The 27,255-nt window shown below is 32.2% G+C and overlaps 1 protein-coding gene across 2 annotated transcripts; it reads left to right on the top strand.

Moving 5' to 3' along the window:
* Window positions 1-680: 680 nt before the first annotated feature.
* Window positions 681-26,341, top strand: mRpS18A (mitochondrial ribosomal protein S18A). Of its 2 annotated transcripts, XM_035373370.2 has the most exons (4): window positions 703-909; window positions 4,510-4,649; window positions 20,712-20,835; window positions 26,200-26,341. In XM_035373370.2, the coding sequence occupies exons 1-4, from the start codon at window positions 789-791 to the stop codon at window positions 26,274-26,276; spliced, it is 462 nt and encodes a 153-aa protein (XP_035229261.1). In that variant the 5' UTR covers window positions 703-788; the 3' UTR covers window positions 26,277-26,341. The 2 variants fall into 2 exon arrangements, with proteins under 2 accessions (XP_085670898.1, XP_035229261.1); XM_085814772.1 differs by lacking the exon at window positions 20,712-20,835 and having other exon boundaries at window positions 681-909.
* Window positions 26,342-27,255: the final 914 nt, after the last annotated feature.

The following is a 27,255-nucleotide window of genomic DNA, read 5'->3' as shown; positions in this document are numbered from 1 at the left end:
AACTTATTAATTGCGAAGAAAAATTTGTAGATGTTATATATACCTTTTGATTAATTTTCATACCACTTGATTATCTTTGAAAATTTGTTTCCTAGTCCAGTGCTAATATATTGCTAATTTTCGCTTTTTCAATGCATTTCGTATATGACAAAAACTCAGTTTAGAACCTTTCCTTTATTAACACCTTGTATTGCATTGCTGAACCGGAGCCATGCTTTTATTACATATCATGCGAATATTATAAAAAAGGCATATTTTCCCCTTGTGTTAGCGCAATTTTAACTAGCAATTTACTATTAGAGAGACTTCTTTAGTAAAATCTCAAAGGTTAAACTGAACGTTTCATTACTTATTTTGAAGATTCTGGACATATCATACTTAAACGTAAATATAATTTAAATCCTAGCATATCATTGCATGTTAAGAAACGAAGATACTACTTATAAACAGAAACATCAAAATATATTTAGCATATTTTGATTATTATTAAGTCCTCTTTTTCACAGCTGGAAAGAAAATAACATGACATTGTACCATTTTTCAACATATTTATCAAATTAAATAAAAAAAAAGGATCAATATTTACACGTGAAAACCAATCTCAGGAGTCCTTTTAGAAAATCGGTTCGTGCATCCCATTTGAACACGTATTATACAAGAAATCATTCTACGGACCTTGATTTATGTTATCATTGTTTGTTTCTGTTATGTGGCAACAATTGATTGTTGTCAATTTAAAGCGGATGGTTAATAATTTCTAGTAATTTCTGGGAGCGATATAAAAAAGCATGGCTTTGAAAAATATCTGGACGTTGATTAGGAATGTGAAATGCCAACATTTTCCCGTATTAGCTACTTATAATTGTGTGCGGCTACTTAGCATATCTTCCCTTCGTTTTTTGAAAGAGAGTAGGTCATTTAGTTATTATGCTTTTATTTAAAAAACATATCAAACTTACATTAAAAGAGGAAATATCGAATATCAAATCGTAAATTATACAAGTTCCTGAAAATTTTAGTTTAGTTTATGGTTTATAACTATACCATCGTTTCGTAAAAAGCGATAAAATTTATCTGTAGAGTTTTTAATCTAATCTATGGAGGCTGAAATTCTACAACGCAGAATGAGTAATATCCAGTAGTATAATATTGCATCAAAAAAATATGCATTTATTCTAATGTGGTTTATGAGCTATCAATGAATTAGATTTAATTCAATAAGCTTAAGAAAAACTGTGTATAATTTAATATTCCGTACAAGGAAGTCGTGGTGTACATATCAGATTTTTTACTTAAGTTTATTACCTTGAATAGCCTGAATATATGCTTTTAAATTAGCCATTTACACAGTTTATTTGCATAGATCTTGTTCTAAATATTGAAACATAGACTTCAAATTTATTTTTAATGCATTATTTTTTCCTCTATTTTAAGTGTTGCTTATTGTAAAATTAATATCATCAAAATGTTCCTTGTAATAAAATAATTTATTCAAAATATGTTAATTAATACTCGCTAATAATTCGGACACAACATAATTTTTTTTTAAATGCTTTAGTCGACAATGTTTCTGGTTGTGATTTCATGCTTTAGTTGAAAATACATCACAAGAATTATGTTCTGCATTTGGAAATTTTTACTTGTTTAGCAAAGTATATGAACTGAACAAGTCCATATCTGAAGTAAACATGGCAAGATGCTACAAATTAACAACCAGTTATGTAACAAATTTAATAATTCATCAGTTAAAATTTACTCTATGGTACCCCTTGGCGAATCATATCTTTGACGCCAATTTCAAGATGATGACGATCCTTCCAGCCGCTACACAAAACCAAAGCAAGAAGTTAAAGACTTATGCAAACTTGGTGTCCATGTAGACATCAACCTATTTTAACTTAAAAAAAAAAAATCGGAGAATTGCACGAACTAGGGATTGCATACTGCCTTAACTTTGTCCATGTGCACATCAATCTATTTTCACTTAAACAAAATCAGGAAGCTAAAACAAAATTAAAACTATCATGTTAACCAGAAAAAATTCGCTGCTGTCTTATCACACAAGATAAACAAATAACCAAAAATACATATTTCTTAACATAAAAACATTAAACCACAAATCTTTTACAAAACATTAACACACAGAGAAGAATAAATAAATGAAACATTGATTTTTTAACATACTTTTTTTTTTATGTTCATATGATCACGCTTTCCACCACCATCTCCTCCATCTTCCACATAAACAATTCAATTAAATTTTTTATCTCTTTGGCTCATCTACTGTTAATCAACATTCATCCTCTTACCCAACTCAGACATACTCAAGTGATGGTATCCACAGACACGCACAATATAAATAATATTGATAAATCCAAGACCATACCACGTACATCCAAGCAAACGCAGCAACTGAAAACCAAACCCAGGTCCATACGAAGGAGTTACTATTATAAAAAATAGCCAAAATCTAAATTTATCACAACACCGTTGGTGATATTCACAGAAATAACCCCTTTCTAATGACAAAAACTAAAAAAAAAAACCCACAATTTTCCCCAAGGCTAGCTTCGCTAACACTTGGCGATTTTTTTCAGACAAAAACCAAGGGGTACTGTACATTGAAGATCAACCAATTCATGTTTTTAAAGATGACAAAAAAATATTTAAAATGTTAACAAATTCCTTCATGTAAAGCATTTAACAATCTTTGATGGAAATTGCATGGAACTATTGAGAAGTATGGACTGCATTCCAAGCTAATACCAAAAACCGCAGATTTATTTTATGAAAAAATCAAACAAGATTTTTAAAAAAAAATTAGAACTGCACAACATTTAGTAGATTTAGAAAAACATTTTGCAGTAAAAGTCAACCCTGAATCTTTCAGAAGAGTCGTTTAGGACACATGGATACCATGGCGATCAGCAAGAAGGAAATTCTTAGTCTTCAATGAGAAAACAAAATAATGTCTGGCATTCACAGAATCTGTGGTGAGCAGTAAGCAATAAGAAAGTGGCACATTCACAGTTTTATCATGTAAAAATATCATATTTGGATAAAAATCGAAATTTAATATATTTGATGAATTAATATGTGATCAAATCTGAATTAAGAATTGTATTCGAAAACATATTGCCTAATGTTACACCTAGGGATGGAGGCTTTATAGTTTGGGGATGTTTTGCTGCCTTTATAATAAGAAATTTGGTATTTATTGGAAATAATGTGGATTAGGATATTCTTAATGAAAACCTGAAAAACTTGGAATGAAAAATGCACTTATGTTCTAACAGGATAACGATCGAAAACACAAAACCCTAAATATTCATTTATAGTTATTATACATAACTGTCTTGAAATTAACAAAACTTTTCCATATTCTTCAGACTTAAATCCTATGGAACATGCATGGAGCGAGTTGGTGTTAGAATAAGGAAATATGATACTTCTTTGAAAGTTCATCTAAAAACAGATCTTATGTAGAATTATAATCAGATTAAAAAAAAAAAGCTTACTTTCATCCATAACCACACTAGAGCTGAAAGCATGGTTGTGGCCAAAGTCATTATTACCATGTCAATGTATTGTCATTGACTAGGATGTGATTCCCTAGTCAGCAGGTGTATGAAACACTTTGTGCTTGCTGATTTTCTTTCACAGTATCATCAAATATTTTTACAAAAAAGAAATTTAACCCTCTGAGCACTACAGGTTTGGCCTTGAAATTTTAAATTTCCATAAAAGGTCTTGAATATATATATATATATATATATATTTTCCATTAGAAAATGACTCTCTCACTTTGTACCTTGATTTTTTTTCTTCCAATACACATCTGAGCCGAAATCAGATGCATTAAAAGCTGGCAGAAATTTTTATGTGTAATGAATAAGAAATCTATCATTCTATATGGAATTTTATGTCCATAATGCCGAAAGGGTTAATTTGAATATTGCTGAGAATTTTAGTCTTAATATTCTTTGCTTATTTTGGGGAGAAGTCAGGTCTAATTTATTTTTAGGTCCTATGTAATTATGGAAAGTAAAGCTTAAAATTAATCCTAGACTGAAGACCTTTGAAAAGTCATTTTGTGCTGTAAATGCAAGTGATATTTGTTTGTAATAACTAATGGAAATTTAAACCTTTTTTATTCAGTATTTATTACATAGCATTACATTTGGATACTGTAATTTTGATTTATCTTCTTTGATGTGCTTATTGTATATATTTTTATTTATAAATATTTTTTTCTTTTGTAGTTCATAGGACAGAAACATCTTAAATTTAATTAAAGCTTAAAATTAATCCTAGACTGAAGACCTTTGAAAAGTCATTTTGTGCTGTAAATGCAAGTGATATTTGTTTGTAATAACTAAGGGAAATTTAAACCTTTTTTATTCAGTATTTATTACATAGCATTATATTTGGATACTGTAATTTTGATTTATCTTCTTTGATGTGCTTATTGTATATATTTTTATTTATAAATATTTTTTTCTTTTGTAGTTCATAGGACAGAAACATCTAATCAAATTGTAATAGAAGGAGTTAAAGTGAAATCTGATCGTGAGGGAAAAGTTATAAACTTAGCAAATCGAAGTGGTTGTCCTTTGTGTCGTGTTGGATTAAAGAACTTAAAACATACAGTAAGTGAAATTTGTTTAGAGAAGAAATGTCAGAAAGTATTCATATTTTAGTGTTAACTTATTCATATTGGGCAATTTTACCCTATCATACTTTATTGTGGCAGAATTTAAACTTTATTCATGAACAAAAATTGGGAAGCACTTCCGCAAAGAATCCAGTAAATATAAATGCTGCCAAAAATTGCGATAACACTTCAAAGCTGAATTCATTTGTCGGAGGTAGTAACCTAGTTCTGCAAGCGTTTAGAGATTGTGTTCTTGTCTGTCTCAGGTGCTGTTTTGCCACTGTCTAGCGGTGTGTCACTGCCAGAGGGTGAATGATAATTGATAGCATGGCTGTTTAGAATAGTATGGCTGTGTTCTTATGCAATTCTTTAAGATTTAAAACACACAGAACCATAGGGTGCCCAACTCCTAAAACATTATGATTAATGTGGGCCGTAATAATATGTGTTTTAGACAATTAAGTAAAGTTTTTATTACTGTTATTTTTATCTAAAATAATGGGAATTAAATCAGTTTTCATGCTTAAAATTTTGATATATTTTTAATGCATTTTAACAATTACTTTTCAGAGGATGCTAGGTGTTAGACACAATCGATGATTAGAATAGAATAAAAAGTATTATTGGTTTTCTGAGATGACAAAATAGTTTTATGTATTCCCAGGGTCAGCTAAGTTAGTAAACCACAGCTTTTTGTGATTAATCAAGGTTTGAATGACTCTTGAAAGATAACGAAATGTATAATGTTCATCTAAATTTATTTACAATGCTACTGTAAATGATATGAATATTATTGAAAATTCTCAGCATTGTCAAATTTATTATGAAAAAGGCAGTTTCAAAATCAAATGATTGGTTAAACTTTGGATTATGGTAACTTGGCGAAAATTTGGCGACCAACCCTTCTACAGCAACCGGCTAGTTTTTGTTTGGACGCCATTTGTATTTGTTTTCATAAAGGCATTTTTTTTAACTCAACATTTTTTCCCAAGAATCTGCTAGCTGAATTACGCTTATGCTAGAACTTTTATGGAACAAAAGTGCTTAATCATGACGAAGATTAGGTGCGAAATTGGGACAAAGTGCAGAATCGCCCACTGCTTGCCGCGTTTTTAAGAATTGCGCATACACGGTATCATCCATGTACACGTCGACCTATTTTCACTTAAAAAAACATCCCAGAATTGCACAAAAATGGCATTGTGCACACTCTTGACTTTATCCATGTACACTCCTAAGGTCCTAGCTAGTAACCTTTATCGCCTTACCAAAATGTTGCCAAACTACTTGTTACCATATTCCAAAGATTAGACAATTGATTTATGCTATCAGCTATGGTAAAAAACTGCTTTTGAAAATGGGTCGTCTACGTCTAGTGGCATAGCTAGGGTGGGGCAAGGGGGGACATCTGTCCTCGGGCGCAGCATCCAAGGGGCGGCAAATTGATGCTACGAAATTTTTTAATGAAATAATTTTCATTCTTCGCACACAGAAAGGGGCGCAAATTCTTCATTTGTCCCTGGGCGCTGGAAACTCTAGCTACGCCCCTGCCTACATCAGTTGTCTCTGTTAGCTCAGATAAACCCCAGTGGGAACAGCCCTTAATATGTAAAGTAGCACTAATTATTAGATACAATTTTGAGAATATCGACAAGCAAAGCACTTAACATTGAAAAAGACATTTTGACATGTACCAAAAATATTAGTATCCAGTATGAATTACAGAGAATATATGTAATGAAGACTACCATGACAAAAATAACATGTATAAACAAAAAACAAAAAAAAAAAAAAAATATTAAGTATTCTGTACCTCGACACTTGAAAAAGTAATCCTGCTATGCAAAACATGGTTATTTTCTGATTACATGATATTCCAAGCATTTTCTTTAGATTTATTCTACATGTGGTTAAGACCATTGAATGTTGGTAGTTTGATCTGTGTGCATATCATGGTTAAAGGGCTGGCTACATGGTTGCTTTTGTGGTTTTCCTCATATGTAATCCAAATGCAAGCCAGTTTCCCGTTACGTTTTTAGAAGCAAGATTTTAATTGTTTTTATCTGCCTTTTTCATATGTATGGCTGCAGAGAATGTCATGTTTAAATTCATCAGGCCTGATGAAAAAAAGTCTAGAATACTAGAACTGCGTTTTTTTTCCCATGTCTGTTATCAGAAGAAATAATTTCAATGATATTGTGGAACTGGAATTATCCTAGGATACATGTTAATTTGTCAATAGCATTGGTTATTTCCTTAATGAAAATGAAAATATTCCTTTTTCCATTCTCACTTTGGATATTCTAAATTGCACTAATGTATATAGCACTGAATTATGTCCATTTTAAGGTAAATTTGCAGAAGATAATTTCTTATAAGTTTCCAAAAAGGTTGATCTTTACATTATGGTACCCCCTGGGGTGCAACTGGCTGGATCCTATATCCTGACAGAGTACTCTGGGGGAAAAGCATTTTGAGCTTGGCGGTTCCAGAACCTGAGGGAAGGTCGTCTATACGGCCGGACCGAAGGGGATTGCGTAAGTCCCAGAACCGGAGGATCTGGTAGCGCAGAAAGACTGCGTATTCCGGGTAATGACCTTCGGTGACGGGCAGCCGCGTAGTACTGGCGGGGCGCATCCACGACCGGTCAGATCGCCAAATTGACATAGGTCTGTCGAGGTCCTCCCTCTGGGGTGGTCTCCGAGACCCGTGGTGTGTAAGCATCCGGTGGCCCGGTTCAGCCCCGGAGGATTGAGAGAGAGTTCTTATAAAAGTCTGCCAGGGATTTGAGGCACCCCTGTGTAGCAAAAGTCTAGTTTAATCTCTTTAAGGGGAACGTGCAGGCATGTCCGGCCCTCCCGCCTGATACGGAGGTTGATTTCGGGTGTCATCCCTAGTTGCATTCAGTTAGCAGGAGGGGAGCATAAAATTGATTGATTTACATTATGGTAACTTGGCGATTTTTTGGCGAAAATTTGGCGACCAACTCTCCTACAGCAACCCTCTATTTTTTTTCCCCGCCGCCATTTTGTCTTCACGAAGTAAAGACATGTTTCTTTTCTTTTTATCTCCTGAACACTTCTTCCAACAATCTACTAGCCGAATTACACTTATGCTAGAAATTTTATCAAACAAAACTGCTTAATCATGACAAATATTCACTGCAAAATTAGGAAAAACTGCACAATACCATCCTCCTTACGCATTTTTCAAAATAACACATACACATAAACCATGTACACGCCGACTTATTTTTACTTAAAAAAACATCCCAGAATTACACAAAAATGGCATTGCGCACACTCTTCACTATATCCATGTACACTGCTTTTTTCTCATAAATTAAAAAAATTTCACGAAAATACATGACAATTTTCTCAATCTTTAAACCCGGTAAAAAGAACATATATGAAATTACATGATCATGAAAAAGTATTTACCCTTTACAAATATCAACATTTCCACATATAAAATAAATAGAATATCCAAAAATTTTTATCTCTAAATCATCTATTACATTATACGCGTCACCAACGAATTCATACCGCAAGCATTACAAATACTTAATATCAAATATTTAAATTATTTCCATGCACGTTTATTTCAACTTAAACGTATACCAAATTCCTACAAACATAAAATTCACAAAATAACTATCATTTCATTAAAATATAATTAAATTCAAAAACACTACTTAAAATATAAATGAGCACATACATTAAATTAATAAAATTACCTTACAATCCTAATTACTTTAAACTAAATCATTGCTAATCACAATTTTCCCAATAATACCAAATTCCTTTCTACCTTACATTTACAACAATGCATAAAAATAATATCCTCAAATAATTAAAAATACTAACTTACCTAATCTTCTTCAGAATCTTGATTACGTGGCGGATACACTTTTCTTCCTTCTGTTTCAGAATCTTTAAAATCATACTTATCTTTCAAAGCAAGATACCAGGTAAAATAAATAACATAATAAAACATCTTTATTTCTCTCTCACACAACCTTAAAAAACATTTATTACTATCCTTTTCAATACCACTAAATACCCATTTCGAATTCACTTTAGTTACGGCCATGGGATCCAAAAATTCACAAACACTATTTCACACAACACAGAATAAAACCAAATACAAAATTGCCAGATTTTTTCCTGATTAAAGAACAGTAATTCGTCCATTAATATCACATGACATATCCCATGATCTCTCATTTCCCCACACAAAATAATGCGTAATCGGAACTGAGTACTGCTCACATTATTACCTAAGTCCCAGGTAATAATGTGAGCAGTACTCAGTAACCTTTATCGCCTCCAAAATGTCGACAAACTATCAGTTACCATATTGTAAAGATCAACCTCCAAAAATCTTTTCGGAGATAGACTTTCTTTTTTCCAAAGTGTGTCAATACAAATCATTTGAACTGATTATAGCATGACATCTAGTCATCACTTTGGCATTCACGCTTGTTTCATTATTTTATAGTGACAATTATTTTGCTATTTATTTCTTAAGTGTTATTGAAAATATTTGTTATATATACATTTATAAAACTTTGAATTTAACAGAGATATGAAAGTGAAGCAGCAATTATGTTTCCGTTTCTCAAAATTGTTTATATAAGGAATAATAATAATTTCAACAGAGATTTCAGCAAAGAAATTATTCCATTGTTATTATTGCTAGTACTAGTTATATAAAGATCACTAAAACTAGAACTTTTATCATGATTTTGGGCAGTTCCTTAATTTAGCAGCTGTATTATGGAATTGTGAATTTGTTAGAAAATTATTATTCATCTGAGCCAATATTTTTGGTTGTGTTAGCATCAAACTGAATATTTCTGCATATCGATAAAAGACATCACTTTAATTATGATGTATAAAAGTTTAATCTTCATTAAAAGACTTGTTTAGGACTGTTGCAAAGTTGAACAGTTACATTGTTTATATAAGTTAAACTGAGTTTGTTGTTTCAGGATTTTTTTAATGTTGGATATTTTTCATAGGCTTTTGGAATTTTCTTTGTTTCATTATTTCTATAAACAGAAGTTATGCAGTTGAATAATATGCAGTAGTTCATTCATTCATTGCATATATATGCAACTTTTCTTTAAATAATGCAGAGTTGTACTGTACATAGTTATGAACATATTTTCTCCTATTAATATATTAAATTTTTTAAATACATGACCATTGACCTTGCATGTGAACTTTTTGTAACCTAGAAATGTAAAAACATTTAAGTAGAAATTACATGTATCATAAATACATTTATGTAGATACTGTTTTTCACTTCACTATTTAAAAATATTGATTTTTTTTGGGGGGGGAAGGAAGTAAAATTGTAAATTATTATTTTATGGACGTAGTAAATATGACTAATGAAAATCTTTTACAGTAAGTATTCTAGAGTTTTCTTTTACATAATTTTTTTTATTGGGGTTAATTTGTTGAAATCAAATGCAGAGTGTATATTGATCATCAGTAATTAGTTAGCTAATTGTTATTGGTATAATCTAAGACTCGTAATTATTACATTATAAAAAGGAACATTAGTATTAAGTCTATATATGTATATAATTTAAAGTAGAAAAAAGTAACAAAAATGTGAGATATATGTATAATTAATTATTCAAAAAGTTTATATATATATATATATATATATATATCAACTCCTGGAATCTAAATTTATTAGTTAATGTGATGAATTATTGGAATAAATGAGTTAGTATTTTAAGTGTAAGTTATTTAAATTTCTGTTGTACTAGAGATACAAGCAATTGTTGAAAGTAAAGAGGCTGCTACCCTACAGTAAAGTTTTAATAGTAAAATTTTATAAATGTAAAAGTAAAGTTTTTGGAGTAAAACTTTAAAAATTTGTATCATGGAGATAATATAGTTAAAGATGTGTGTTAAGATAAAAAAATATGTAAATATGAATTGTAATTTAAATTAGCTCTTTGATGCTTTTAAGTTGAGCATTCCTCCTCTCTGTTCTAAAAATAGAAATAACTTTTTTTGAACTGCATCATTTTGAGACTGAGCAATAGCATATGACTTTTACATAATGCTGGCGACATAAATGGAACTAAAACTCAAATGGCAAATAATAATTATACAGTACTATTAATTATCCATTCAAATGCATTGAAATTGAAAGTAACTTATTCTGAATTAAAATTTTCACCGTGAATACAAGACACTTTGCTTCTACCTCTATACTCACTAAGATGCTGCTTGCTGTTTTTCTTTCTATTGCAACAAAATGAAAAGTGTAACAGTTTTGGGGCAGGCACGATTAATGTGCCAAGTATTTGTAGCTGTAAAATGTTTAACTACAATAAATTAAAGATTAATTAAATCCGCTATGACTTCATTATATTGCATATAAAATACGACTTCCAAGTTTCTTCCTCATTCCAGATCCGCTATGAATGCTTCAACGTCTATTTGCATCATTTCCATAACATCACATATGTATATGTAATAATAAATTGGTTTGAGGAGAGAATTTAGAACCATTCTGTTGATAACTGGAAATGGCGGATATATTTGTGGCATCTTACTAGATGTAACTGTTGAAGAATCACAAAATATTGATAATCTGAACATATTACTTATTGTTTACTCTATTCTGACACATCTTATGACATGGCCCAGCATACTGGAAACAATCTGTGCCCCACAATTTTAATTATGACACATTTTTAATAATGAATAGAAGCAGCCAAACCAGAGACATTCTTCAGCTAGCAAGCATAAGAGAGTGCATATGTTACTGGAAAAGCCTGAAGCCTGGTGTAAAACCTAGCTTTTACCAAAGTGGCTTGGTAAAAACTATGCTTTAATATGACTCTGTTTTGGACTTTAAACAAGCCTTTGTGATAAAACGTAGGAATTACCAACGCCTTCTGGTAAAAGTCCGAAATGAGTGATATAAACCAAGTGATAAACCTGAGCATGCAAATTCCTTTGCGACACTTTTCTCTTCTCGCTCCTTCTTATTTGCAGTATACCTTCGAGTGAATTCAAACAAGTGTAAGTGTCTACGATCTAAAATAGAAGCAGTTTGTTTCCATTTCAACATATTTTGTGTTTTTTATTTTGCTGAAAGGAAATGAAGTTATGTTATGTGGAAAGCATTTTACAACATTTTGTCTGAATCTTTAAAAAAAAGCACTATAACAGCTTTCATTTAAATGAGAAATATACTTCTTTAATAAGTGAAAGAAGCAAAATTTGTGAAGCAAAAACAATCATTCCATTACAGAAGGTTGAAACACTATGATATTCTAAATATTGGAGGAGAGGGCAAACTTACAGAACCACTATCTGCAGAAAAAGCAGCAATCCTGTATTATGTTAAAATGATGAAATCTTCAACACAAGGCTCATATCGCAGTTAGATGTTATAAGAAGCACGCAGTCCATGTCGTCTCACTTAGATGTTGTTCCTATGAGCTATTGAAGTGACGATGTTTTCAAATATTTTTCTTTCACTGTTTGAAAAAATGTTAAATCCTTATCTTTTTTGTCACTATGGATTTTTATGAAATGTTCCTAACCTTGAAAGGTTTCATTGAATCATTTGACATAGTTTTATTACATAGAGAACACATAAGTAAAGTACTATTCCCTAGTGATGAAATAAAGCCATACTTCAAATATTCAACACAGTATTGTCAGCACTTTTTCTTCAGCTCACTCATACTGTTATTTGTTAAAAAGGGCAAAAAAGCTTATAAGAAAATTTGTATGTCAATTTTATTTACAACAAACCACTATTAATTATTATTAACTTTCTCATTGAAATGCTGCAGTAAAGCCCTTTTGAATTAATTATTTTAAGTAAGGATTAAGTTTCAACCTTTCCGAGGGTCGGAAAAGAATTGTGGAAAGTTTGGTGACGATAACTATAGTAATGACTGAGTTATTAGCGAACAAACAAGCAGACTTTCTTCTTTATATATATAGATAGATACGTAACAAAAGTATACTATCTGCGTAATAATACATAAAATGCAACTATAATTTTTTTCAAAAAAGACCAATTTTATTCAAATGTACTTACGTTGAAGTAACGTATCACCTTCTGGATATTTTCACAACTTTTGGAGCCCTGAACTTTCTCCATTCTGACAATGGAAGGGAATTTTGCAAATCATAAACAGTTTATGTGAAATGTGGTGTGGTATAAAAATAGTTGACCTTAAGCCAAGACACAGTCAATTGCAAGTTTTTGTCGAACGAGCGAACCAAGACTTGAGAACATGTTGGCAACATGGATGGAAACAAATAAGACATGAAAGTGGTCAGAAGTATTAAAATTTGTTCAAGCAATGAAAAGCAAAGCATATCACAAGAGTCAAATATTCGCCTTACAAAGCTATGTTTGGTTTCCTATGAGGCTAGGACTTGCTAACTCAGTTTTTCCATGTGATACGAAACACGTGATCCTAACCTTCAACATGCCTGATCTGCCTAAGAATATTAAGGCCGGATACTTAAATTGTCATGTAAGACCTTATATTCCAAACCCTATGCAATGTTTCCAATGCCAGCGTTTCAGCCATTCTAAGACGTCTTGTCGTGGCAGCCTCACATGTGCCCGATGCTCACAGATTGGCCACGATTCTAAAAATTGTACTGCTGCACCTTTGTGTATAAATTGCACCCAGCATTTTCACGCTTGTGCCTAAAATGGAAATCAGAAAAAGAAGTGCAGACTGCAAAAGTTACTAAGAACATCTCATATGCCGAAGCCAGAAGATTAGTCCAAAGCACACAGCTTCGACTAAATACATCATATGCCAGTGCTGTAAAATCATCTCGTACAGTGTCCACCCAAACATCAATAGATACGCAGATTCTACCAAATAAAACTCAACCGACTACATCCACCAAGAAAAAAGAAAATTCAACTCATTTAGTACAAAAAAAAAAAAAAAAAAAAAAAAAAAGAAAGAAAGAAAAGAAAAGAAAAAATAAACAGTCATTCAAAGTAAACCTAAAACTCTCACACAAAAAATATTAAATAAAAATATATTAAATAAAGTCCCAGCAATAGCTCTCTTGATGGAATGATTTCTGAATCAGTGGATTCAGACAGTAGAAGAGGGTGTAGAAGTTCCCACGCATATACTCTCACAAAAAAACAAAATAACAGCACAGAAAGAACAAAAACCATTAATAATGGCCACCTTCGTCTCATGGAACTGTCCCGGTTTCCACCGAAATTTGCTTGACATTAAATCTATAATAAATGCGTATCATCCTGTGTGCTTAGCAATACAGGAAACAAATCTGAAACCAGAACAACATGCAAAACTTCAGAGGTTTTCTTTCGTCAGGAAGGATAACCTTGCAGGTGAGATTGCAAGTGGAGGTGTAGGCCCTTCACCTCACTGGATTATCCATCAAATGTACTTTCTTTGACGACATCCCTCCAAGTTGTCGCTACTCAAACAAATTTTGATATTGTTGTTTCATTTGTTTCTCTGTATTTGCCTCCAATTGAGCACACTGATCAGCAAGATTTAAATGGTCTTATAGAGCAGCTGCCCGAGCCCTTTATCATAATAGGAGATTTTAACAGCCATAGTCCGCTCTGGGGTAGTAAAGATACAAATTGACGAGGAAGACAAATTGAGCAGATGATTGAAGATTATAGCCCTTGTCTCCTGAATAATGGGCAGGATACGTACTTCCATGAGCCTTCAAGGACATTCCACGCTCTCGACCTTGCCATATGTTCACCATCTCTGTTGCCATTTTGCACTTTTAGTGTAGGTAATGATCTTTATAACAGCAATCACTATCCCATTTTTATATCTCTTGCACGAAGAGGAGCAAATCCCATGTCGAGATCCCCTCGGTTCGTCTTCGATAGGGCGGACTGGGAACTCTTCTCTTCCGTTGCAAAACTCGCAGAAGAAGGTAGAAGATTTGCATATCGATGACGCTGTTGAAGCTGTTACTAATACTATTATTCAGGCAGCTATGCTTTCCATTCCTAGAACATCAGGAAAAATATTAAAGTATACAAAACCATTGGTGGAATCGCGACTGTCATGAAGCACTAAAAAAAACAGAAAAAAGCATGGGGAATTTTTCGTAGATATCCTACTCTGCGAAACCTCACAGCATTTAAAAGAGCCAAAGCAAATGCACGAAAAGTAAGAAGGCAGAGCCAGAGGGATTCCTGGATTTCATATGTGTCATCAATAACATCCTCTACGCCTAGTAAGCGGGTTTGGGAAAGAGTTCGAAAAGCATGGGGAATATATAAAGACCACTCATTTTCCTTTTTGGAAAAAGATGACCAAGTGATTAGCTCCATAGAAGAAATTGTGAATACTATTGGTGAGACATTTGCTGCCGTTTCTTCCAGCAGAAACTATTCACCTGCATTTCTCTCTATCAAGCAGCACTCTGAAATAAATCCCATCGCATTCAACTCTTCCAAATCTAAGCCTTACAATAGAGACTTTACTATGCTTGAATTAAGGAGAGCTTTGTTGCAGACACATAGGTCTTCTCCGGGTCTTGATGGCGTGAATTACGAAATGCTAAAACATCTGTCCTATAAGTCACTGAATGTCCTTCTCACTCTTTACAATAGAGTGTGGAAGGAGCGTACTTTTCCCTGTGCATGGAGGGGAGCTGTTGTAATTCCTATTACTAAGCCAGGGAAAAGTCCAAGGAGTCTCTCCAACTATTGGCCAATTGCCCTTACGAGTTGCCTATGCAAGCTGTTTGAAAAAATGGTAAACAGCCGCCTAGTCAACTTCTTGGAAAAGAATAATATTATATCATCTTATCAAAGCAGTGTTTGAAAGGGGAGAACTACTGTAGATAATATGCTCCTCTTGGAGACATCCATTCGAAAAGCTTTTGTAAGAAGTCACTTTGTCTCGGTATTCTTTGATATTAAGAAAGCTTATGATAAGGCATGGAGATGCGGTATATACTTCGGGATCTTCACGAGAGTGGCTTGCGCGGCAACCTACCAATTTTCATTCAGAATTTCTTGAACACTAGAACTTTTCAAGTAAGGATTGGCTCTGTTTTTTTGGAAGTTTTCAAACAGGAAGAGGGTGTACCTCAAGGCTGTGTGCTTAGTGTAACTCTGTTCAGCCTAAAAATAAATTCTGTATTAAAACAACTTCCTCCTACAATTTCAGGATCTTTATATGTTGATGAGCTACAAATTAGCTGTCGAGGTGCGGATATGAGACATATAGAGAGTCAGCTCCAGATCACTTTGAACAGGATCCAGAAATGGGCAAAAAGATAAAAATTAACATTTTCAAAACAGAAGACTGTGTGCGTGTATTTTTGTAGAAAGTGAGGTCTCCATCCTGAGCCTGAAATATACCTCAATGGGTCTGTGATTCCAGTTGCACCTGAAGTAAAATTTTTAGGGGTGATGTTCAACCGAAAATTGACTTTCCTTCCTCATGCCGTAAACTTGAGAAAAAAGTATACAAAAATTTTAAATATTATATAAAGTCCTGGCGAACACCTCCTGGGGTGCAGAGCGTTGCTCCATGCTTCGCATTTACAGACCTCTTGTTCGCTCTAGACTGGACTACGGTTCAGCTGTTTATGGATCCACTCGATCTTCAGTGTTGTTAAAACTAGATCCTGTTCATCATCAGGCTCTGGATTTGTTCTGGAGCCTTCAGGACGTCTCCTGTCCAGAGCCTTTATGTTGACTGGTACGAACCATCACTCCGTTTGAGGCGTAAGAAGTTGTCTCTTTTACAGTATTTTAATGTATTATCTCAACCTGACCATCCTTATAAACTATGTTTACTTGATACAGTCAAAAGTCGTTAATTCGGACACCCATAATCCGGAATGATCTATAATCTGGACCTCAAAGCTAAAATCTTTCTGCGCATGCGCTGCGTTGACGCATGCTCATAGGCGTTTTACGCGTGTGCCCAAGACATTTACGACTGCGCATATGCGTCTGCGCAAGGGCAGAATACGTTTCCGCGTGCATGTTTAATGTATAATGGACGGTATAAGCTAAAATTATCTAATTATCTATTTCAGTTAATGTTGATGATTGCGTTGTTCCTTAATCTTCGAATTGGATCCGGCTTATTATTTTTTGCAGACTGTAAGAGCAATTTTATAAAAGTAAGCTTGAACTTTCGATTATGTCAAATAGAATTTCCGATGCTGGAGCTCCCAAAGGATCTAGAAAACGAAAGTATGATTCGATGTCCATCAAACAAAAAACGAATTGCTACAAAAAATGGATAAAGGTATCTCCTTTGTTTATCTAACCGTTCCGAAATGTGTTTATCAATTTCACGCTGCTCTGCACGGGGGGGGGGGGCGTCACGGTGCGCAATGAACTGGAAGTTGATCTGTCACCACTATCGTTATCTTCAGGGCAGATGTTTTTATTTTATTCGGCTTATAATTCCTTACTAAATGTAGTATTTAATCTCGATGTACTCCGTCTTTGATATGATTTAAATCAAATTCCTCATCATTATAAATATCACGAATACAAATCAGTTTTCTGGTTGCAATTTTCTAATTTCGGCTATGCGTAAGGTATGCATGCGCGCGTTGAAAGAAATGTTTAATAAAGTAAACAAATAAATATTAAGCTTCTTTTTTTGTAAATTTTGATACCTTTTAGATCATAATTGCTCATTATTTTATAAATTACATTTTCATATTTTTAATTTTATAATTTCTGCATGCCATCTTACCAGATTTAAACTGATGATCTATAATCCGGAATCGCTGAAGTCCTGACGAGTCCAGATTAAAGACTTTTGACTGTAATAGCTGCGACCTTTTATTTGAGGCACGTCCATCCTGTGTGCCTTCTTTTCCTTTCAGAGTACGTCCCCTCATTGAAGAATTCTCCCTGTCTGATATGTCCCCACAAGCAGTATAGCATTTTGAAATCGCACCTTGGAAAAATGCACAAATCCAGTTTCTTGATATTTTCCACAGTTACGTCAAAACAACTACTAATGAGAGCATCTACAGACAAATTTTTGCTGAGCACCAGCATAGTTACAGGAGTTATGTTTCCATATATATGGATGGATCTAAGTCAGCTTGCCATGTTGGGTTGTCATTTATAATTGGTGACCACATGGAAGGCAGACGTTTACACAACGCCTTCATCTGTCTTAATCTTTGAACTGACTGCCATATATTATGCACTTTTGTACATCTCAACGCTGCACCATGGAAAATTCATTATATATACAGACTCCTACAGTGCATTGGAAGCTTTAGAATCCTTTTCTAGCACCGAGAATCCTGTGATAGTGGATGTTCTCAAGCTGAATATTAAATTATCAAGCTGTGGCAATAAAATTCTGTACTGCTGGGTTCCCAGACATACAGGAATAAAAGGCAATGAGCTGGCGGACATCACAGCGAAATCTGCTGTTGAAATGTCCGGCCGCCTCATCCCTTTTAGAGATATTGTTTATGTAATCAAGGAGAAGATCAGAAATAAATGGCAGCAACTTTGAGACATTCAGATTCATAACAAGTTGAGAAGGGTGAAGGCTAAATAGAGCATTGGCATACTACTTGCAATCGTAAGGAGCAAGTTCTTTTGATGCGCCATAGAATTAGGCACACTAGAGTGACACATAGCTACCTTCTGAAAGCTGAGAATGAGCCTGTTTGTGCAAATTGTAATATTTGTCTCTCAGTCTATCACATTTTAATTGAATGTACATATTTTAATATTCTTCGTGAGAAGTATTTTAATAGCTGCAACCTGCCTCTCAACTGTTTAATTGGAAGAGAGGTCAATACCAATTTGTTTCACTACCTGAAAGAAACAGGTTTCTATTATTTAATTTGATTTTTGTCTTGAGATTTTATGTTAGAAATTTAATGAATCAGATGCAGATGTTTTACGATTTTATATCTATACTGCATATCTCATTATCTGAATCATAATCAGCATTTTCATCCCACCATTTCAATGTCTTTTTTCTTGCCTTGATTTTAAAAGTGTGCTGTTGTCTTTAGACTTTTTTTCTTTATCTAAAATCTATACTTCAGTTTTTATGTTGAAAAACGAATCCTGTGTTTGGCGCATATGGCCTGTAGAGCTTTGTGCCATAAATCTACTACCACCACCACCACCAGTTTTTCCATGCAATTTGATTAGTTACATGGCCACTGAAGAGGACTTAGAAAAAAATTACAAATGTTCATAATGAATGCATGGTTAATACAGAAGATGAAGGCACTAATCTCGAATGAAAAGTTGATTTAGAATCTCAAGTTAATAATAATACATGTGAAAAAGAATTATGCATAACGATGGAAGTAGATACTGAATTCAAATTGGGACAAAAAAAAAAAAAAAACATAGATGCTTTGAGACAATAGGTGTGATTTTCAACAAAGATCAGAATGTGAGAGTGTTTCAAAAGACAGCTGAGGAAGGGCTTGAGAAGCAAGCAAAGAAGATAAAAATTGTGTCTACTAAAAACTTTCCGAAACCTAGTCTAGGATAAAATGTTAAAATAAAAGTACCTGATATCAATAGATCGAAAATGAATTCAAAATCAGTAAAAGCAGTTATTACAGACAGTATAGTTGATGAGTTTTATGTTCTTGGTATTAAATTTGGTAAAGTAAAATTGTTGTACGCAAGAAACTAGGTTATCTTTTGGAAAGAAAAAATTTTTAACATCAAAGAAGTTGGTAAGGTGAAATAAGTGTACATGAAGTAGTAAAAAACTTTCTTTAATTGGGGGGGGGGGGATCCCACAAGGACTCAGAAAATGCAGCTGTCCAAAGAAGTGTACCCTGAAGATGTGTTTGCGCAAATCAGCTGATCTACTTTATAATTCAAAATGCCATAACAATTAATCTTGTTGTAATAGGTAGTAGAATGTATTAGATGTATTTAAAAAATACTACACTTTTCTTATTTTTTAAATCCCATAATTTTTTATTAATGTTTTCCCTAAGCTATCAATTTAATTATTTCACCTATTTCCAGAATTATTTTTTTAATTGATTGAAATGTCTTCAGTAGTTATTGAGATAATTGTGCATTAATTCAGCATTTTTACATGGGATCTTATTTGTGAAATGCCATTTTTTATTTTTATTTCTTGTAACTATTTGAAAAATAATTGTAAGACAGTTTCATCAACATTATCTTATATCATACCTTATTTTGATCACTTTTGCAATGTATATTACCAGTTAATAAGTTAAAGTGTGTTTTAACTTGTTCTGGAATACACTGTAACTGCAAATGGAAAATCCTATAAGTAATCCCTCGTTTTGGACTTTAACCAGAAGATGTTGTAATTCCTAGGTTTTTACCACAAAGACTTGGTAAAAGTCAGAAATAGAATCATGTTAAACCATACGTAAACTAATTTTTACCTGTAAAACCTAGGATTTACCAAACTTCAGCTTTTATAATAACATTGTGGCCCAAGTATATACTATAATCTCAGAATGCTTTAATCCTGCACAGCAATTGGGCAAGTGTTTTCGCAATGCAGTCATGGCAGGAGAGGTGCAAATGCCTTGAAGGAATTGTTTTCTTATGTGAAATCAGAAATTTAAAGGTCTATTGCCAATTAAGTATCTTTTGTATTTTATTTTTTACACACATACACACACACACACACATATATATATATATATAATTAGGGTAAACCTCCTACTTTGTCATCCTGAAGGAAAATCAGTAACTTACTTAACTGCCTACTTACACACAGGCTTAACACGGGTGAGCAAAAGCAGTTGTATATATATATATATATATATATTTTTTTTTTTTTTTTGCATTGCTATTAAAAAAAGAAAAGAATTTGTATGGCTCTAGCGCTCTTGAATAATTTGTTTAACTTCTGTTTAAATATTTGTTTTTAATGCAGTATTAATATTGATTTTATATGTCAAAAATTTAAAGCTAAAATTTATTTTATTTTAAATTATTACAACTTTATTCTAAGAAGATTACATGATTGTATGAAATATTTTAGAATGATCTTTTAATTTTTTAGGACATTTTAATACTAAACCAATTTCTAAATTCTGATGGCTCTGTTATACCCCAGTATATTACAGGCTTATGTAACAAACAGCATTTTCGAGTTGTAAGAGCTGTAGCTCTTGCTCAAAGAGCAGGTATTGTCATTTCATATTTTTATTAAATAAATGCATACGCCAGATTTACTTGGAAATAAGACTCTTTGAATATAATCCTCCTGACATTTTAAAATAAATTTTAAGAAATAAAAATGCTGGTGAATATGTGATGAGAGTATAGCTTCTGATTAGAATGAAAGGTATGCTATCTAATTAAATACAGTATTTTATCACAGTATAAAAGGAAAAATTCAGTGATACGTTGTTTACTAGTATTTATTTTCAAGCATATTAGTGATCAGTATATTGGATGCAAGCTTAAGCTGAAATTGCACAAATACTTATGGCTTTTATAATTAGCAGCAGTCATGCAGTTTATTTATTTGGTAATTACATATGTAGTTTATATAGTATTCAAACAGCATAATTATACTACATCATATGATGTTTAACCTTCTCCCTTTTATTCTGCAATTTCAATTATCAAAATACTTGGTTAAAAGAACCCATTAAATTTTAAAACCAAAGTTTAACAAAAAAAAAAAAAAGACTTATATTCGAGTAAATATGGTAGTTTACTTTGTACTGTGTATAAAATTTGTTCAAAGAGTGCATTGTGCAAATTAATAATGATAATATATATGTGAAGCAAAAAGGTGTTAGTCTGTTTTAAACATATATGGCCAGGTTTGAGAAAATATGTCATATAAAAGTTCTTTACCATGTTTCTAGAGGATATTAAATATAACTTTTAATTTATTATATATTTTTAAGCAAGTATTTTTCATGATAAAAAATGTTTTGGTGGAAAAAATTGCAAATTTTATCCAAATAACCATTTGCATAGTTTTATAATCATAAATAATTTTGTTACATGTAATTATTGAGTTGGATTTATTTTCACCCAATGATACTTGATCTATAGCAATGTATAAAGAAAAAGTAAAATAAGTTGATTTTATGTGACAAAAATTTAAAGCTAAAATTTATTTTATTTTAAATTATTACAACTCTGTTCTAAGAATATTACATGATTGTATGAAATATTTTAGAATGATCTTTTAATTTTTTTTAGGACATTTTAATACTAAACCAATTTTAGGTTTAGTATTAAAATACTAAACCAATTAAATATATTAGTATTAAAATACTAATTTAGTAATAAAATACTAAACCAATTTTAGGTTTAGTATTCATCATCTGCAGGGTATAATTTTAGGAGTTTGGGGAATATAACTACAGCTGCTGATATTGTACTTTATGGGAGTTCATTCAACCAAATATTTTTCCTCGATTATTTTTTTAATTTGTCAGTGCAATAATTGTCATTGGTCTTATATTACATCTCATAAAGCTGATAAAAAAGGTCTTGAAGATGTCAGATTTTAAATGGATTTTTATGAAGCCTAACCAGCTATCTGTTCCCATACCTGTATGCCAGTTTAAAATGGAATTTGCTTATATCTAACAAGAGATGTCTTTTTCATGTAATGATGATGTCCATAGTATATTGAGTTTTGGCAATATAACTACAGCTGCTAATATTGTACTTTATGGGAGATCATTCAAACAAATATTTTTCCTCCAATTATTTTTTTAATTTGTTAGTGCAATAATTGTCATTGGTCTTATATTACATCTCATAAAGCTGATAAAAAAGATCATGAAACTACACTTGCTCTTCTCTTGTTAGAATGTGTCATCTAGAAACTTTGTGAAATTTCTGGTGACTCCTTCTATTACCAATAACAGCTCAGTAGTTGTCCATGCAATTCCTTTCATAAGTATTACTTCTGTAGGATCATTCCTGGTATACCATCATCTTCAGGGTATAAATGTAACTGAAGAACTTATTATAATATACAGTCCATTTCCAGTTAACCTGGGCAATGCCCATAGTTAATTCAGAATCACTGTTAATCATATGGTAGTTGAAAAAAATACAGCAAAGATAAATAATCCTTGTTATTACTAACAGAAAAGTCCTGACGTGTATTTTCAAGCAGTTTAATCTGGAGAATAAGTTCATTTGTTTGCATAAATTAAATTAATATTAAAGTTCCCTCTCACTGTTTCTTTTAGTCCCTACTTCTATTTCTTCCTCACTCCACAGTGCATATGCTGCTTGTTTTTCTTTACATTATTCTTGTACTGGTGAAACAAAAGTATTAATATCTATACATTTGATCTGTTATTAAGATTGAGAAATTTACTTTCAGTGCAAAACAATACTTATATATTCTAGATTATATACAATTAAATTATACATTATTATGGATAAAAACAACTCTCAAATATTATATCATTTATTATTATTGTTATCCCATACTTTTTTTCTTCTGTATTTTCCATGGGCAGTTTTCTCTTGCTGATGGTTTGTGATAGCAATCTTTTCATCATTCCATGACAAAAAACAAACTTAATTTTTTTGTTCCAACTTGTTCCATCTACCCCTGTATAACTCTGCATTACTGAGAGGGCTTCTGACCTAAGGTGATGTCTAACAGAAAAAGCCTACACAATGGAAATTATTTATTGAGAAATTTTTACAGAGTGTTTTTGCAATGAATATTGTACAATCATGTTTATATGATTGTGAATGTTATTTACAGTCTTCTTTGTCTTTACATGCTATATTGAGCTTAATTTTGATATATACAATAGATAAACATAGTATGAAGTTTCATAGTTCGAGAGTTCAGTAAAATTTCAGTAATTCAAAATCCAAAGTTCAAGATTCAGTGAAAGTTCTATAAAGTTGAGTAGATCAAAAGCTCCTTAGTTCTAAATGTCTAAGTTCTTTCAATTCAAGATTCGGTAATTCCGTAAGTCAGAGTTCAGTGTTTAGATGGTCGTAATTACAGAAAGTCTCACTTGATTGACATAGTACAAGTCAGTTTTAGTTTCAATTTAGGTCTTGGTCTCAATATTATAATCTTTTTTATAAATGATTCTGAAATTTAGTTAATTTTGATATATGCAAAATAAATAATAATGTTCAAAAAGAAATTAATTGATGAAAATAACTGTATAATCCCTGTATAACTGGGAGTTGACTGAAAAATTGTTTGAATTCCATAATCTTATGCACGTCTGCACTAATTGCATTGAAATAAATAGCAAATTCATTCTACACTTGGAAAGAAGTGGGTGGAAACTAGAATTTCACCATTGGCATCCAATGGCAGGTAGTCCTGCCACTGGAGTTAGTGTGGCAGGTCCTGCTACACTAACTGCACAGTTCTGTCCCAACGTTAGGAAAGAAACTGGGGATGGTACAAAGGTCTGCCATCCCTTTTCGCCTACCACTAAGCTCTCAAGAGGACTTTTGGCTCGCCATATATTTTCAGTGCTAACAGCGGAGGTACCAAAAATACCTCCTCACCACACAGGCATTATACGTTTACAAATATCCATGCCTTATCTAGGATTTGAATCCGAGCTCATCAATGCTGCAGTCAGCATAATTAACCACTGTATTGTTTAGGCAGCAACAAGAATAGTACATTTTTTCTTTCTGATATGTGAAGGTTCTTTCTTTAAGATAACCATATCAATTGGAGAGTGGGAACTGGGTCACTGATTATTGGCTGCTACACTATACTCTTATAAACTCCATGCCTTCTCTGGCATTTGAACCATGGCCCATCTGTATGGCAATCAGTATCACTAACCATTATACCAGCTGGGTGGCTATATAGAAAGAGCATTAGTTTAATTCTTGCTTTGAACACAGTGATATATTTTTGCATAAAAAACATCAGAAAATTGCACATGGCCTTAGCATTGTGCACATTGAACCTGATATATATATATATGTATTATATGAATGTGGTTTTTCATTTTTAAAGGTTATATAGTGTTTTTTAGGTTTTGGGCAAATTTAGTGCCACAAAATTTTGCCAAAGTGCTTGTGGTAGCTGCTTTAACACCGAAGTATCCAGAATTTGTTTAAATATAGGTGTGGGAATACACTTATATTTTTAGTTTTAAATGTATATAGTTCAAGAAAAATTATTGTGCTGCCTAAATTAATCATTAAATAAAATTTTGTCTGAATATAATACTTTCTTCTTTAAAATTATTCAGCCTTAGTTTAACATTGGTTTTAGCAAAAAATTGTATAAACTCTGAGTGAAAATGTTACTGATTCACCTTCTTCAAAGAGCAAGTGTACTTTAAAAGAATATTGCATGGAATCATTGAAACATATAGATGCATATAAATTTATAAATCTGCATTAACGATTTTAAGACTTTATTCTAGTTGTCAATCCTGATGTTTAGTTGTTTTAACAATTAAATTTCTGTAGTATATAGTTCATTTCTGATTTTTAATTGCTAAATTCTCCGAGAAAAATGTATTTCAGGGTACTCGTTGGCAAAAATTGGTGATTTTTTGGGGGGGCACCATTCCTGTTTACATGCAACGCCAAGTAAAATAGCATCCAAAACATAAAAAATTATAATTTCAGTAATCTGAATTTTAATGCAAAATAAAACAAGGAAGTAACATAAAAAATGGAAATACATGTTATCTAATCTGCGTAGTACAAAAAGGACATATCGACGTAGCTTATTTAAAAATTTCCATGTCTTTGGTATGTAGCACACAGAATTCCTTAACAGCTTCCAAAAAACTATTTAAAATTATCTGACCTAGAATCTGTACACTGCTGTCAGCACTTAAATTCACAAATATAAAAATCAAAAATATCCTCCATACTGCCCAGTGGCATTTCTTTTGGAAATCTGTTTTTATTATTACACTTCACATACCTTCCATAGAGTTGATATGAGCTCCAGTTTCCAAATCCTTAAATGTCTCTGCGTAATTTACTGAGAAGTGAACAAAGCCCATTTACACACTGGTCAATCAATGTTTTCTTTCCTGTTCATTTCAAATCATGAAAAACTTCAGGTTAATCTTACCACTGGCAGCCATTTTATGATGTAAAGCACAAAATAAACAACGTACTTTCTAACTGACAGCCAATGCAAAAATAAGCCCATAGAAATATTTTTCCAGCTATCAAAATCGTAGCAATCATGCATTACAACCAATCACATGATAATAGTTTCCAAAACATTCAACATAAAATACTCAGGTTATTGTACATAAAACAACAAGTTAACGATAAATGAAACAACAACTTGGTGATAATCCAAGGCGTACCCTAAAATATAGACTACCCAGTTCCCCCACTATATGATAAGATTGTTAATTACATGTACTGAAAGCAAGTAGCTGATTGACAACCAGAATTCATGTTATATTTATCTTGTAATAATTTTTTAAACAAACACTGAAGATAATTTTAACTCATATTCATTTGCATTTCAAAAGTGTAACTTTCATTTATTTGTAGTTTAATAAACCTTATATATACTTTGTATTTTTCAGGTCTCATACCAAAAAAACCTGGGACACCACTTTTTGGAGACTGGGAAAAATACAATACATATTTTAAAAAATTCTAATTTGTTTCCTATCAGTAATAATAAAAATGTGTATTTAGATGATTAAAATAAAATATTTCACCCTACATCTCTAATTGTTTCTAATAATAGACAAAGTATCTTTTAGTGATCTGAAATTGGCAGAGTGTTTGAGGAATCTGAACTACATTAATTCATTTTTATTGCAGCTGCTAAATTTTATACGTTTTCAGAGGAACAGCCATAAATGTTTAAATTGTAAGCAAAAATTAATTGTATGAGACAAGTTTTCTTAAGATTAATGGTAACAAAAACCAAAAAATATTATAGGCTGTATATGTGTATAATCATTCTGAACAGCTGTTTTAAAAATAGATGCATTTCTCAAAATCAGACTTGAATGAATGAAGTTTTATTGTATTATAGTAGTAAAATAGCTAGCTTAAAGATGGTGACACAAGTAAGTTAGGTTAAAATTATTTGATGTAAAATGTCATATCGTAAGGTTGGACATCTGCAAACAACATAACCTTGAAATATTAGCGATTTTGTATCAGCATCATATATTTTTTCCGTTCAAAAATGTCAAGCTTTAAGCTGAATAAGTGTCATTTGTGGAAATTATTGATTTACTTTTTGAAATTAAAGAAATCTGCAGCTGGAGTGCATCAATTGCTTGTAGAAGTGAGTGAGGCTGCCTTAAGTGAGATAAGTTGTTATGAGTAGTTTTAAAAGTTTAAAAATATGAATTTGAGACAAAGAACATAATGGAAGGCCGAAAGTGTACAAAGATGTGGAATTGGAAGTATTATTGGATGAAGATTCATGCCAAACACAAGCAAAGCTTGTACTTACATTAGGAGTGATTCAAAAGCAAGAAAATTCATTTCCTTATGAACTAAAGCCGAGAAATGTTGAACCCCAATTTTTAACATGTGAAATGTTGCTTCCCAGGCATAAATGAAAGGTTTTTTTCCCTGCATCATATAGTTACTGGTTATGAAAAATGGATCATTATGGT

This window comes from Stegodyphus dumicola, chromosome 1 (assembly GCF_044657685.1).
Source record: "Stegodyphus dumicola isolate Sdum_Otavi_A_Nest chromosome 1, ASM4465768v1".
Classification (NCBI taxonomy): Eukaryota; Metazoa; Arthropoda; class Arachnida; order Araneae; family Eresidae; genus Stegodyphus; species Stegodyphus dumicola.
This window is presented reverse-complemented; position numbering and strand designations above follow the sequence as displayed.